Raw genomic sequence first — 14,341 nt, 5'->3', positions numbered from 1 at the left:
GCAGTCGGATGGACAGTATGCGTTCCGAGCCATTTGAGGGAGGCTCTATCATGCTGAGCAAGGAGTTTCTGATGGCGAAGCCCACTCCATGCTGTCTTGGTTCTTCAGGATCCCTGCCCTGCCAGAAGAAGGTGTAGTCTTGCTCTGCTAGAGAGCCACTCGCGGGGAGGCGAGTCTCCTGAAGTGCTGCAATGTCCACATTGAGTCTACTGAGCTCGCTGTTAATGATGGCGGTCTTCCGAGAATCGTTGATTTGTGTAAGGTCTTCCGACAGGCCAGGACACATAGTTCTGACGTTCCAGCTTGCAAAGCGAAGGGCTGGTACCTTCTTTCCTTTTTTCATGTTGTTTGGTGCGGTGTATCAGTCCACCTTTCGGGCAATGACCCTGAGCTCCAAGCACCCATTGAAGCAGGCAGACTGTGGCGGGACAGAACCTTATTGACCGGGGGCTGCCCGGTTTGAGGCGGGCGGTAGCTGTCCAGTGAGGTGCAATGACCTCCCCCACCGACAAAGGCAACCCGTGGCGCCCAGTTTCTACGCCAATTTATCTGGACTTATAACCCGTAACTGCTGCCTTCCGTGTTGTTTCAGTCGCTGTGAGGCAACTATGGAGTGACCTCTCCATGGCGCATGCCTGGGCAAATTTATGGAGGTTGAGAGTTGCCCAGTCGTCAAAACCCCCCTCTCGGCCTTTCTGGTGGGGTCCAAAGGAGTGCAGGACACGACGTTTGGCACCAGTATGGCTGCAGGAACTGCCGGAAACATGCCAAAGGTGACACATGACCGCCTACGGGGTTCCGCTCCGGATTTTCTGTTAGGGTTTACTCCCTTAGCCTTGGTCTCTCCCGAGACGCCCACAAGGCAGTGGGGTTGTTGGGGCCCCTACACAGGTGTAGGATGGTGCCGGTGGGAGGAGGGGATGCAAGGGGGAGGGGTAGAGGGAGGGGGTGGGGGGGGTGCAGGGGAAGGGGGTGCGGGGTGAAGATGGTGCGAGGGGGGGGGCGGGCTGGGACGGGGTTGTGAGGGGGTGAGCTGAGAGGGTGGAGCAGGGAAGGGGACGGGGGTGGGGGGGTGGAAGGGGGGTAAAGGGGGGGGGGGAGGGGGGGTGGAATCTGGTGCAGGTAATAAGCCATTTCCTCAGTGCCCACCATCGACGTCCGGAAAGCTCATCCACGTCCTTCGGGAGGTGAAGCATCATTTGGCAGACTTAGAGGTGATTACATTTGCTAAGGGTTTTTTTTTTGCAGTGGTTTAAATAAAGGCATGCAGCATTGCCGACAGTGCACTGCAGATGCTCTCCGAGCCATCTCCCGCGGGCGCTTTGAAGTTGCGGCCGGGGGGGCCGTTCGTGGATGTTTTGGGTGTTCGGGGCACCTTTTCACAGGACTTCTCTCGGGTCCCGCAGCTCCTTCTTCACCTCAATGGACTTACCGCATGCCGTGGCTGCAGACACTCTGGACTGTGAAGACAGCAGGATCGGAGATTAAAGTATCGGCAGCTGTGCTCGTCAGTTTCATCCGGATCAATTTCATTGAGAAAACAAAGAGCAGGTGTGGCTGGGGGAGGGCAGTGGGCCCAGGTAACATACACTAAACTAACTGTTAACTTTTAGATAGGGCTAAAATGAACTGATTTAAAGAGCCAGGGGAATTTAGACAGTTTAAGAGGGCAGATTGGGGGAGAAAACGTTAGGGATGGGAGCAGATGGCCATGGATAGAGTTGAACAGCAAGGAAGCTTCCTAGGGAGCTTCCAGCCCAGGAGCCATCTACTCAACAACAAAGTGTTCATAGCCTCTGGGGTGGAGAATTCAAAAGATCCACAGCCCTTTGAGTGAAGAAATTTCTCCTCATCTCAGTCCTAAATAACCAACACTTTATTCTGAGATTGTGACTCCTAGTTCTAGACTACCAGCCAGGGCAAACAACCCCCCAGCATCTACCCATTCAAGCCCCTTAAGAATTTTGATAAGGTTGCCTCTAATTTGTCTAAATTCTAGGGAATACAGGCCTAGTCTAGTCAATCCTCATTGACCAATCCCCTCATCCCACACATCAGTCTGGTTGCACTCCCTCTAGGGCAAGTATATCCTTCCTTAGATAAGGAGAACAAAACTGTACGCAGTACTCCAGATGTGGTCTCACCGAGGCCCTATACAATTGCAGTAAGACTTCCTCACTCTTACACACCAATCCCTTTATAATAAAGACTAACATACCATTTACCTTCCTAATTGCTTGCTGTACCTACACATTCGCTTTCTGTGATTCATGTACAATGACACCAAGTTCGCTCTGAATACCAATATTTCCCAGTCTCTCCGCATTTAAACATATTCTGCTTTTCTAGTTTTCATTCCAAAGTGGATAGTTCCACAATTCCCCACATTATATTCCAGCTGTCATGTTCTTGCCCACTCACCTAATTTGTCTATATCCCTCTGCAGCCTCTTTGCCTCCTCCTCAAAGATTTATTTCCCATCTAATTTTGTATTGTCAGCAAACTTGAATACATTGTGTTACAATCATCTGGTTCATAGTTTGTATTAATTTTCTAGAGGTAACTTATAATTTGGGAATTGAATTTTTTTTTTTAACGGAAGACAAATGAAAACACCCAGTTTGAGAAGCTGGCAAACAAGCCTAGGGTGGTTACATATCAACAGGTGGCCCAAGCTTTATTTAGTAAGGTCAGATTGGGAAGTGTAAAGACCCTGCACAATGGGAACCTCTCTGAACTTGTTGATGGAGATATCAGTCAGGGGTTTAAATTATTCATATGAATTCCCAGAACAAAGATTTGGAGTTGTAAATAATTAGCTCAAATTGCTATCTGGGATATCCCATATGTACCCCATTGCTAAGGAAACAGATGATGCAGGGATGCCTGCTGTTTTTTTCATCTGTGTGCTTGCTGACACAGTCAATCAATTGGCTTTTGGAAAGCTGTTGACTTCAGACAGCAGTTAGCTTTTGGAAGTCAGCTGGACTCAGGAGCAAAGAGGCTATTGGGAACCATGGGTGTTTCTGTTTTTCAGTAAGGCCCATGCTCCAGCTGGGTAGTCTAGATTCAGGAGGTGATCTCATACCTTAGAAGACAGCTGAGAAATTAAGGAAATAAAAATTAATTCCGAAGAGCTGTGGTACACTTTGAATTGGTCCCAGGAGAAATGAACAAACCAAGATCCTGCAAAGTGTGGGGGAGTGTTCTGTTGAGATTTAGAGTTTGAAGCAAATGTCTTTATGTTCTGTTAAGATTTTACTTTTAAAATATAAGTGTTTCCAAATTGTAGTGTTGTTAGTAGTGCTTTGCTTTGTTTAACTCTTGTACAGCAAAGGTTTTGTTTAAAACATGACATCTTGTGATGCAATTCTTTCTGTAATAACTGGGAATTCAATTTTCTCTTTTTAAAAGTTAACGGTCCCCAACGCAATCATAACAAACTGCACTCAGTCCCCTCACCTAAGTCACTGATATAAATTGTAAATAGCTGAGGCTCAAGCACTGATCCATGCAGTACCCCACAAGTTACAGCCTGCCTACCTGAAAAAGACCTGTCTATTCATCTTTGCTTTCTGTCCATTAACCAATCCTCAATCCATGTTAATATATTACCCCCAATCTGATGAGCCCTAATTTTTTTTTAATACTTCCTCTGTGTGGCAGTTTATTGAATGCATTTTGAAAATCTATATACACTACATCCATTGGTTCCCCTTATCTACCGTGCTGGTTACAACCTCAAAGAACTTTTAACAGAATTGTCAAACATGGTTTCCTTTTCATAAATCCATGTTATTTCTGCCTAATCACCGTCATTACCCCTCCGAAACTGACCGCAACTTCTGGCTATTGGGCATACACAGATTAGCGCGCATATCCTGGAGTTGTGATCTGTCACTCAGCATTCTGAAACAGGCTGCACTATGGCGGCTCCCAGTGCCAGCAATCACTGAAATCAGCGAGAACGTCAACTTTCCCACCCCCCACATCACTGTTCGAAACCCCTCGTTCAATCAGGTGTCATTGGGTTTTTAGCAGCGATGTGATTAATAAAATTTGATGAACAACAAAACTGGCCCTGAAAAAATAATTTTATAATCATGGAATGCTGTTAAATGTTAATTGGTCGATTTGAGTTACATTTTTTTCATAATTATTGTTATTAAAAATGTTTTTTCAGAATATTTTAGCTTCTACTTGCACCCCATGTGTGTGTCCCAATCTTTAATTTGATCTACGTAAAAAAAATTTTAAATGCTTTTATTTTTACTGCTTATAGTTTTCAGTTTTGGAGGGGGGGTGGCGGGGTTGTCTATGAAAATCCTTTACTGTGAATGGTAGTTTGGACAGCTTGATGAGATCACTCCAGCTCCATGCTGTGAATGCCCCAGTAAAGAATGCTGCAATCAGTTGTAGTATCACTGCACACTGATAGAGATTAAATTTTCGTCAGAGAATGCCAGATCTCTCAGCGAGACCTACCTTGTGGTCAGCGGTGAACGTCCTTACTTAGTCACACTGCAAAATCCAGGCCCTGCATTGACCAAGCTCCAGCCACTGGCATAGCACTTCGTAGAAGCATTAGTATAGGCAAAAACCACTGCTATCATGCACCAAGGCATGAAAAAAATGGCAAGGTGGCTAGGGGGTGCAACAGAATAAGTTGGCACTTCATTTGCATTGTGTCCTGTAACAGTTTTTGTACGTTGGAATTTGAAGTGAAATTAATAGTCTTATTGGCAATTGGGTGGTACATGTTGTTTGTGTTGTGGGTAAGACAGTTGACAGGATTGTTAATATAGGGGGTGGGGACAGGGTTTCATCAACTGATAGATTCATTAATTAGATGTTAGTGGGCATTTCTGGCAGCAGGCAAAAGTTCATCCCTAGCAACCTCCTCAGCATCCTCCATGCAGTAGTCGTCTTCCCCTTCAAAAGCCTGAATGCCCTCCTCCCCTAAAACTCCATGTGTAGTTCTCATTGCATGGCCTAATTGTTGTCTGGAGCAAACCAAATGATGCATGACACAGGCTGGACTATGCAATAGAATGCCACAAGACGTTTAAGGCCAGAAACCTTAAGATTCCTCTAGTCTGCTGATGCTTCTTTTTATAGAAGCATGGATCTCATCGAATTTGGAGGTCACATAAGTTGCATATGCCAATCTACAGTAAATAACTTTTGTTTCCAAAAAGTCAAACTTGTACTCTGAGAACTCTGTTATCCTTCAATTCTGGTTTCTTGCACATCCCTGACATCCTTCGCCGTACCAATATTGGCAGCTGTACTTTTAGCTGCCTAGACTAAGCTCTAGATTCCCTCCTTAAACCGCTCCACATCTCCAATAGTCTCTCCTCCTTTAATACACTCTAGAGCCTGCCTCTGACCAAGCTACTGGTCATATATGCCAAAGTTTCCTTCTTTGGCTCAGTATCCAACTTGCATCTGATTAATCTTCTGTGAAGTGCTTTCGGACATTTCCTACATTAAGGGCTCTATATAAATGCAAGCTGCTATCACATACTGTTTAAAAATGATAATACAGGATTTCTGGATCGTGTTTGCAAATGTTTTAGCCCTTGCTTGAATCGCATTTATGCAACAAATTACATGAAAAAAGGAAAAATATAAAAGCATATAGGGTAAGGGTAGGAAAATGGGAATAAACTAGAAGAGCTACTGAGCCACTGGCACAAGTGAGATGAGCCAAATGTTATACTGTGCTATAATGTTTATGATTGCATGGCCCATATATTTTCAGTCATGATGTTTATGACCTAAACTGTATTATTCCAATGCATCATGTCTTACTGCTCCCTATGGAACTTCATGCATGTTTTGTGATAAAACATTTTAATTGACGATATATCAGATTACATCTGCAGAGTGTTAATACTCACCATCAGTTATCAGGGCTTTGCTTGTGAGGACTCTACCAAGCATAAACTTAACCACAGCCAAAATACAGCACAGTATTCCACTAATGATGGAAACACTAAAAAGGAAATCATCCTAAAAAAGAAACAGAATGTGTGTTTTAGTGCAATTTTTAATTGTGCTAACATATAGCTTGTTTACATTCAGACCTCTTACTAGAATGTCACTGAGAATTCAGAGGCATTAGTTTCTGCCAACAAAACAAACTGTCCCATTTATATTGTGCAGCAGTGTCAGTAACCAAAGGGAAAAATGTAAACATTGTGACAGCAATGAAATATGCCACTATCAATCCAATGTATTTTTCTTTCAGCTGTCATTGTTTAAGCACTTTGAAACTGAGAAAAAATATGTGGAAAATATATTTTTAAGACCTACACATAGTCAAGAAGTAAAACACATGCCAATTATTTTTTAGAAACAAAATATTTCTGATTTTAACATGGCAAGAATCAAAGAACAATCTAAGGTAGGATTTGATAAACTGAGAATGAGGACAGTGAGGAGAGTGTCATGGGCACTTGAAGTATGCAAAATCACCATTGTGAGGCTTCCCAAATCTTTTTCTGAGCTTTGCACAATCCCAAGCAAGTAGAAATAATACCTATCTAAATGGGCATCCAAGATTGCCAAGAGATGAGCAGTGCTCATCAAGGACTACCAAAAAACATCTTTTTGCTGTGTTCACAGAATCATAGATTTATAGTATAATAATAAATAATATAAAAACAAGAAATGCTGGAACCACACAGCAGGTCTGGCAGCATCTGTGAAAAGAAGCAGAGTTAACGTTTCGGGTCAGTGACCCTTCTTCGGAACTGACAAATATTAGAAAAGTCACAGGTTATAAGCAAGTGAGGTGGGGGTGGGGCAAAATAACAAAGGAGAATTGGACAAGGCCACATAGCTGACCAAAAGGTCATGGAGCAAAGGCAAACAATATGTTAATGGTGTGTTGAAAGACAAAGCATTAGTACAGATTAGGTGTTAACGAACTGAATATTGAACAGCAACAAGTGCAAACATGAAAAAAACAGTGGGTAAGCAAACTGAACAAACTAAGATGATATGAAATAAATGCAAAAAAAAGATTGTAAAAAATGTAAAAAAGAAAAAAGAAAAAAAAACTAAAAATGAAAGTAAAATAGGGGGCTGTCATGCTCTGAAATTATTGAACTCAATGTTCAGTCCGGCAGGCTGTAGTGTGCCTAATCGGTAGATGAGATGCTGTTCCTCAAGCTTGCGTTGATGTTCACTGGAACACTGCAGCAATCCCAGGACAGAGATGTGAGCATGAGAGCAGGGGGGAGTGTTGAAATGGCAAGCAACCGGAAGTTCAGGGTCCTGCTTGCAGACTGAGCGGAGATGTTTCGCAAAGCGGTCACCCAGTCTCCTCTACATTGGGGAGACCACATTGTGAGCAGCGAATACAGTATAGTACATTGAAAGAAGTACAAGTAAATCGCTGCTTCACCTGAAAGGAGTGTTTGGGGCCTGGGATAGTGAGGAGAGAGGAGGTAAATGGGCAGGTATTACACCTCCTGCGATTGCAGGGGAAGGTGCCATGGGACGGGGACGAGGTGGTGGGGTAATGGAGGAGTGGACCAGGGTGTTGCGGAGGGAACGATCCCTTCGGAATGCTGACAGGGGAAGGGAAGGGAAGATGCGACTGGTAGTGGCATCACGCTGGAGGTGGCGGAAATGGTGGAGGATGATCCTTTGGAGGCTGATGGGGTGGAAAATGAGAACAAGGGGAACACTGTCTCGGTTCTGGGAGGGAGGGGAAGGGGTGAGGGTAGAGGTGTGGGAAATGGGCCGGACACGGTTGAGGGCCCTGTCAACCACAGTGGGGGGAAATCCTCGGTTGAGGAAAAAGGTCATATCAGAAGCACTGTCATGGAAGGTAGCATCATCAGAGCAGATGCGTCGGAGACGGAGAAACTGGAAGAATGGAAGGGAGTCCCTGCAGGAGGCAGGGTGTGAAGAAGTGTAGTCGAGGTAGCTGTGGGAGTCGGTGGGCTTATAGTGGTTATTAGTAGACAACCTATCCCCAGAGATGGAGACAGAGAAGTCGAGGAAGGGAAGGGAAGTGTCAGAGATGGACCATGTAAAGGTGAGAGAAGGGTGGAAATTGGAAGCATGTTGATAAAGTTTTCCAGTTCGGGGCGGGAGCAGGAAACGGCACCGATACAGTCATCAATGTACCGGAAAAAGAGTTGGGGGAGGGGGCCTGAGTAGGACTGGAACAAAGAATGCTCGACATATCCCACAAAAAGACAGGCATAACTAGGACCCATGCGGGTACCCATAGCGACACCTTTTACTTGAAGGAATTGCGTGGAGTTGAAGGAGAAGTTGTTCCATGTGAGAACAAGTTCAGCCAGGCGGAGGAGGGTGGTGGTGGATGGGGACTGGTTGGGCCTCTGTTCCAGGAAGAAGCGGAGAGCCCTCAAACCATCCTGGTGGGGGATGGAGGTGTAGAGCGATTGGACGTCCATAGTGAAGAGGAGGTGTTTGGGACCAGGAAACTGGAAATTGTCAAAATGACATAGGGCGTCAGAAGAGTCACGAATGTAGGTGGGAAGAGACTGGACCAGCGGAGAAAAGATAGAGTCAAGATAGAAAGAAATAAGTTCAGCGGGGCAGGAGCAGGCTGACACAATGGGTCTGCCGGGACAGTCCCGTTTGTGGATTTTGGGAAGGAGGTAGAAGCGGGCTGTCCGGGGTTGCGGGACTATGAGGTTGGAAGCTGTAGAGGGAAGATCTCCAGAGGAGATGAGGTCAGTGACAGTCTTTTGGATGGTGGCTTGATGTTCGGTGGTGGGGTCATGGTCCAGAGGGAGGTAGGAAGAAGTGGCCGTGAGTTGGCGTTGAGCTTCTGCAAAGTAAAGGTCGGTACGCCAGGCAACAACAGCACCACCCTTGTCTGCAGGTTTGATGACCATATCGGGGTTAGACCTGAAAGAACGGAGTGCCTCAAGTTCAGCGGGGGACAGGCTAGAGTGAGTGAGGGGGGCAGAGAAATTGAGATGACCAATGTCTCGCCGACAGTTTTCAATGAAGAGATCAAGAGTGGGTAAGAGGCCAGGGGGAGGGGTCCAGGTAGAGGGAGAATGCTGGAGGCGGGTGAATGGGTCTGCTGGTCGGGGGGAGGACTCCTGGTCAAAGAAGTGAGCCCGGAGGTGGAGGCGACGGAAGAAGAGCTCAACGTCATGCCGAGCGCGAAATTCATTAGATATAAATCCATAGATTTATAGAATGGTTACAGCACAGAAGGAGGATACTTGACTCTTGTGTCTTTGCTGGCTCTCTGCAAGAGCACCTCAGCCAATCCTACTCTCCTGCTCCTGGCCCTTAGCCCGAGAATTTTTTCGCTTCAGGTTCTTATCCAATTCCTTTTTAAAAGCCATGATTCAATCTGCCTCCACCACACCCTCAGGTGGTGCATTCCAGATTCAAACTTGCATAAAAATGTTCCTCCTCATGTTGTTTCATTTGGCATTCATCTTAAATCGGTGTTCTCTGGTTCTCAACCCTTCCACCAATGGGAACAGTTTCTCCTGGTCTATTCTGTCCTGACTTCACATGATTTTGAACATCTCTATCAAACCTCCTCTCAATCTTCTCCTCTAAGGAGAACAACCCCAGCTTCTCCAGTTTATCCACATAACTGAAGCCTCACATCCTTCCTAAAGTTTGATTTCCAGAACTGGACACAATACTCTAGTTGAGGCTGCACCAGTGTTTTATAAAGGTTCATCATAATTTTCTTGTTTTTCTACTCCATGCCTCTATTTATAAATCCCAGGATCCTGTATGCCTTTTTAACCACTTTAACCGCTTATCAGCTTCAATGATTTGTGCACATATACCCTCGGTCTCTCTGCTCCTGCATCCCATTTAGAATTGTACCCTTTATTTTATATTGTCTCTCCTCATACTTCCTACCAAAATGTATCACTTCACACTTCTCTGCATTAAATTTCATTTGCCATGTGTCTGCCCATTCCACCAGCCTGTCTATGTCTTCTTAAAGTCTATCACCATTCTCCTAAGAGTTCACAAATACTTCTAAGTTTTGTGTCAAGTGCAAATTTTGAAAATTGTACCCTGTACACCTAAGTCTAGGTCATTAATATACATCAAGAAACACAGTGGTCTTAGTACCAATCACTGGGCAATCCCACTGTATACCTTCCTCCAGTCCGAAAAACAACTATTCTGTTTTCTGTCACTCAGCCAACTTCGTATCCATGCTGCTAGTTTCCCTTTTATTCCATAGGCTTCAATTTAGCTGGAAAGCCTATTATATGGCAATTTATCAAATTGCTTTGGAAGTCCAAGTATGTCTCATCAACTGCATTACTCTCATTAACCCTCTCTGTTACTTCATCAAAAACTCATTCAAGCTTGTTAAACACGATTTGCCTTTAACAAATCCCTGCTGGCTTTCCTTAATTATCCACACTTGTTCAAGTTACTGTTAATTTTGTCCCGGATTATCATTTTAAAAAGTTTTCCCACCACCGAGGTTAAACTGACTGGCCTGTAGTTGGTGGGTTTGTCCTTACACCCTTTTTTGAACAAGGGTGGAACATTTGCAATTCTCCAGTCTTCTTGCATCAGCCCTGTACCGAAGGAGGATTGGAAGATGATGGCTAGTACCTTTGCAATTTCTACCCTCACTTTGATTAGTATCGTTGAATGCATCCCATCTGGTCCTGATGACAAATCAACTTTAAGTACAACCAGCCTTTCTATCCTGCTATTCTATCCAGTCTCTCAACTATCTCCTCTTTCACTATGACTTTGGCAGCATCTTCTTCATTGGTAAAGACAAATGCAAAGTACTCATTTAGTATCTCAGCCATGCTCTCTGCCTCTACATGTAGCTCCCCTTTTTGGTCCATAATCAGCCCCAACCCTTCTCTTACTATGCTTTTACTATTTATATGCCGAAAGAAGACTTCTGGATTCCCTTTTATATTAGCTGCTTGTCTCTTCTCAGACTGGAATTATATCGCTGTTCCTTCACTGTCGCTGGGTCAAAATCCTGGAACTCCCTTCCTAACAGCACTGTGGGTGTACCTACCCCACGTGGACTGCAGCGGTTCAAGAAGGCATCTCATCACCACCTTCTCAAGGGCAATTAGGGATGGGCAATAAATGCTGGCCTGGCCAGAGATGCCCATATTCCATGAATGAATTTAAAAAAACCTCTCTCTTAGCCTCTCTTATTTCCTTTATCACTTCCTCTCTGAACTTTCTCTATTCAGCCGGGTTCTCACTTGTATTATCAGCCTGACATCTGTCCTATGCATGCTTTTTCTACTTCATCATACTCTATCTCTTTTGTGGGAATGTACCCCACTGTACTCGAACCATTTCCTTTTTAAAGGCAGCCCATTGTTCCATTACAGTTTTGCCTGCCAATCTTAGATTTCAATTCCAGATCCATTCCCACCACACTGAAATTGACCTCCTCCAATTAATTATTTTCATTCTGGATTGCTCCTTGTCCTTTTGCACAGCTAATCTAAACCTAATGATACTATGATCACTGTTCCCTAAACGTTCCCCTACTGAGACTTGATCCACTTGACCCACCCCATTCCTCTGAACTAGATCCAGCAATGCCTCCTTTCTCATTAGGCTGGAAACATACTGATCTAGAAAATTCTCCTGAACACAGTTCGTAAACTCTTTCCCCTCTCTGTCCTTTACACTATTACTATCCCAGTCTATATTAGGATAACTGAAGTCCCTCATTATTACTATTCTATTATAGTTTTTGCACCTCTCTGTAATTTCCCTGCAAATTTGCTCCTCTATATCTTTCCTACTAGATGGTGGCCCATAGAATACACCTGGTAGTGTAATGGCACCTCTGTTGTTTCTTAACTTTAATCAAATAGATTTCACCTTTGACCCCTCTAGGTCATCCTCTCTCCCTCCAACATTGTAATATTCTCTTTAATCAATACCACCACCACCAACAACCCCCACCCCACCCCCACCTTTCTTTCCTCCCCTATCTTTTCTGAACATCTTGTATCCAGGAATATTTAGTACCCAATCTTGTCTATTTGAGCCAGATCTGCGTTATCGCCAAAACATCATATTCCCATGTGGCTATCTGTGCCTGCAGCTCATAAACCTTATTTACCATGCTTCATGCATTATATATATATGCACTGTACACCTAATTTAGACCTTAGTGCATTGCATTACCTCTTACTCTAACCCCACCTAATACCTTACTATTTCTTACTCTAGTAGTATCTGTTTCTCCCAATCCTTTGTGCACTTTCTTGCTCCTTTCTAATGTTACATCCTGGTTCCCACCCCCCTACCAAATTAGTTTAAACCCTCCCCAACAGCACTAGCAAACTGCTCTGCCAGGACATTGGTCCTGGTTCTGTTGAGGTGAAACTGGTCCAGCCTGTATAGGTCCCACCTCCCCCAGAACCAGTCCTAATATCCCATAAATTAAAAGCCCTCCTTCCTACACTATCTTTCCAGCCATGCATTCATCTGCTCTATCCTCCTATTTGGCACTGGTATTAATCCGGAGATTACTACTTTTGAAGCTCTGCTTGCTACTCTCCTTCCTAGCTCCCTAAAATCTGCCTGCAGGACCTCATCCTTTTTTCTACCTATGTCATTGGTGCCAATATGGACCACAACCTCTGGCTGTTCACCCTCCACCCTCAGAGTGCTCTGCAGTCACTCAGTGACATCCTTGAACCTGGCACCAGGGAGGCAACATACCATTCTGGAATCAGGTCTATGGCCACAGAAAAGCCTGTCTGTTCCCCTAATTATAGAATCCCCTATCACTATTGCTGTCCCAATCTTCCTCCTGCCCCCGCCTCCATACAGCTGAGCCATCTATGGTACCATGGACTTGGCTCTGGCTGCACTCCCCAAAGGAATCATCACTCTCACCAGTTTTCAGAACTGACTGCTGGTTGCAGAGTGAGATGCACTCAGGGGACTACTGTGCTACCTACTTGTATATCTGACGGTGACCCATTCCCTCTCTTCCTGCATACCCTTAAGCTATGGGGTAACCACCTCTAGAAATGTGAGATCCACAAAACTCTCAGTCTTGTGGATGAACTGCAGTGACACCAGCTGCTGCACAACTTCTGGAGCTCGATCTCCTCCAGCTGATGACACTTCTCCACATGCCGTTGACCAGGACACAAGAAGTGTCCTGGAGTTCCCATATGGAGCAGGACTGAAACTGTTTTTATTTTGATTTCTTTCCTTTTCATTCATAGCATATAGGTTCTTTTGAGCTAGCTTCTTTTCTGCAGTGCCATTACATCAATCAATGGGGTTACACAGAACTTAGGAACAGGAATAAGCCATTTACCCGCATGGTAGGCTGGTCCAGAAGGTTCGAACACATGGGATCGAGCGTGAGCTAGCAAATTGGATACAAAATTGAGTTGGTGATAGGAGGCAGAGAGTGGTAGTGGAGGGTTGTTTTTCAGATTGGAGGCTGGTGACCAGTGATGTGCCGCAGGGTTCGGTGCTGGGCCCTCCGTTGTTTGTCATATATTAATGACTTGGATGTGAATGTAAGGGGCATGATTAGTAAGTTTGCAGATGACACCAAAATTGGTGGTATAGTGGACTGTGAAGAAGGTTGTCTAAGGTTACAACAGGATATAGATCAACTGGGAAAGTGGGCAAGGAAGTGGCAAATGAAATCTAACGCAGACAAGTGTGAAATGATGCAATTTGGGAAGTTAAACCAGGGCAGGACATATACAGTGAATGGCAGAGTCCTGGGGAGTGTTCTTGAGCAGAGAGACCTTGGCGTGCAATTACATAGCTCCCTGAAAGGGGCAACACAGTTAGACAGGGTGGTGAAGAAGGTATATGGCATGCTTGCCTTCATCAGCCGAGACATTGAGTACAAGAGTTGGGACGTCATGTTACAGTTGTACATAACGTTGGTTAGGCCGCATTTGGAGTACTTTGTGCAGTTCTGGTCGCCGCACTACAGGAAAGATGTGATTAAGCTGGAGAGGGTGCAGAAAAGATTCACAAGGATGTTGCCTGGTTTGGAGGGCTTGAGTTATAAAGAGAGATTGGATAGGCTGGGTCTGTTTTCCCTGGAGTGAAGGAGGCTGAGAGGGGACATGATAGAGGTATATAAAATTATGAGAGGCATAGATAGGGTAGATAGCCAGAGTCTGTTTCCCATGGTAGGGGTGACTAAAACTAGAGGGCATAAATTTAAGGTGAGAGGGAGGAGGATTAAAGGGGATCAAAGGGGTAAATTTTCCACACAAAGAATAATGGGTATCTGGAATGAGCTGCCTGAGGAGGTGGTGGAGGCAGGAACAGTAGCGACATTTAAGAGGCATCTGGACAGGTATTTGAA

At 44.8% G+C, this 14,341-nt stretch overlaps 1 protein-coding gene across 4 annotated transcripts in view; it reads right to left on the bottom strand.

Moving 5' to 3' along the window:
- tmem163a (transmembrane protein 163a) overlaps positions 1 to 14,341 on the bottom strand; it is a 272,944-nt gene that overhangs the window by 30,472 nt on the left and 228,131 nt on the right. For all 4 annotated transcript variants that reach the window (XM_068035084.1, XM_068035087.1, XM_068035086.1 and 1 more), the window contains exon 7: positions 5,904 to 6,015. In XM_068035084.1, the coding sequence (XP_067891185.1) occupies positions 5,904 to 6,015 (112 nt within the window). The remainder of the gene's footprint in view (positions 1 to 5,903; positions 6,016 to 14,341) is intronic.

Source organism: Heterodontus francisci, chromosome 7, assembly GCF_036365525.1.
Source record: "Heterodontus francisci isolate sHetFra1 chromosome 7, sHetFra1.hap1, whole genome shotgun sequence".
Lineage (NCBI taxonomy): Eukaryota > Metazoa > Chordata > Chondrichthyes > Heterodontiformes > Heterodontidae > Heterodontus > Heterodontus francisci.
Note: the sequence above shows the minus strand (reverse complement) of the source record. Positions and strands in the feature narration are given on the sequence as shown.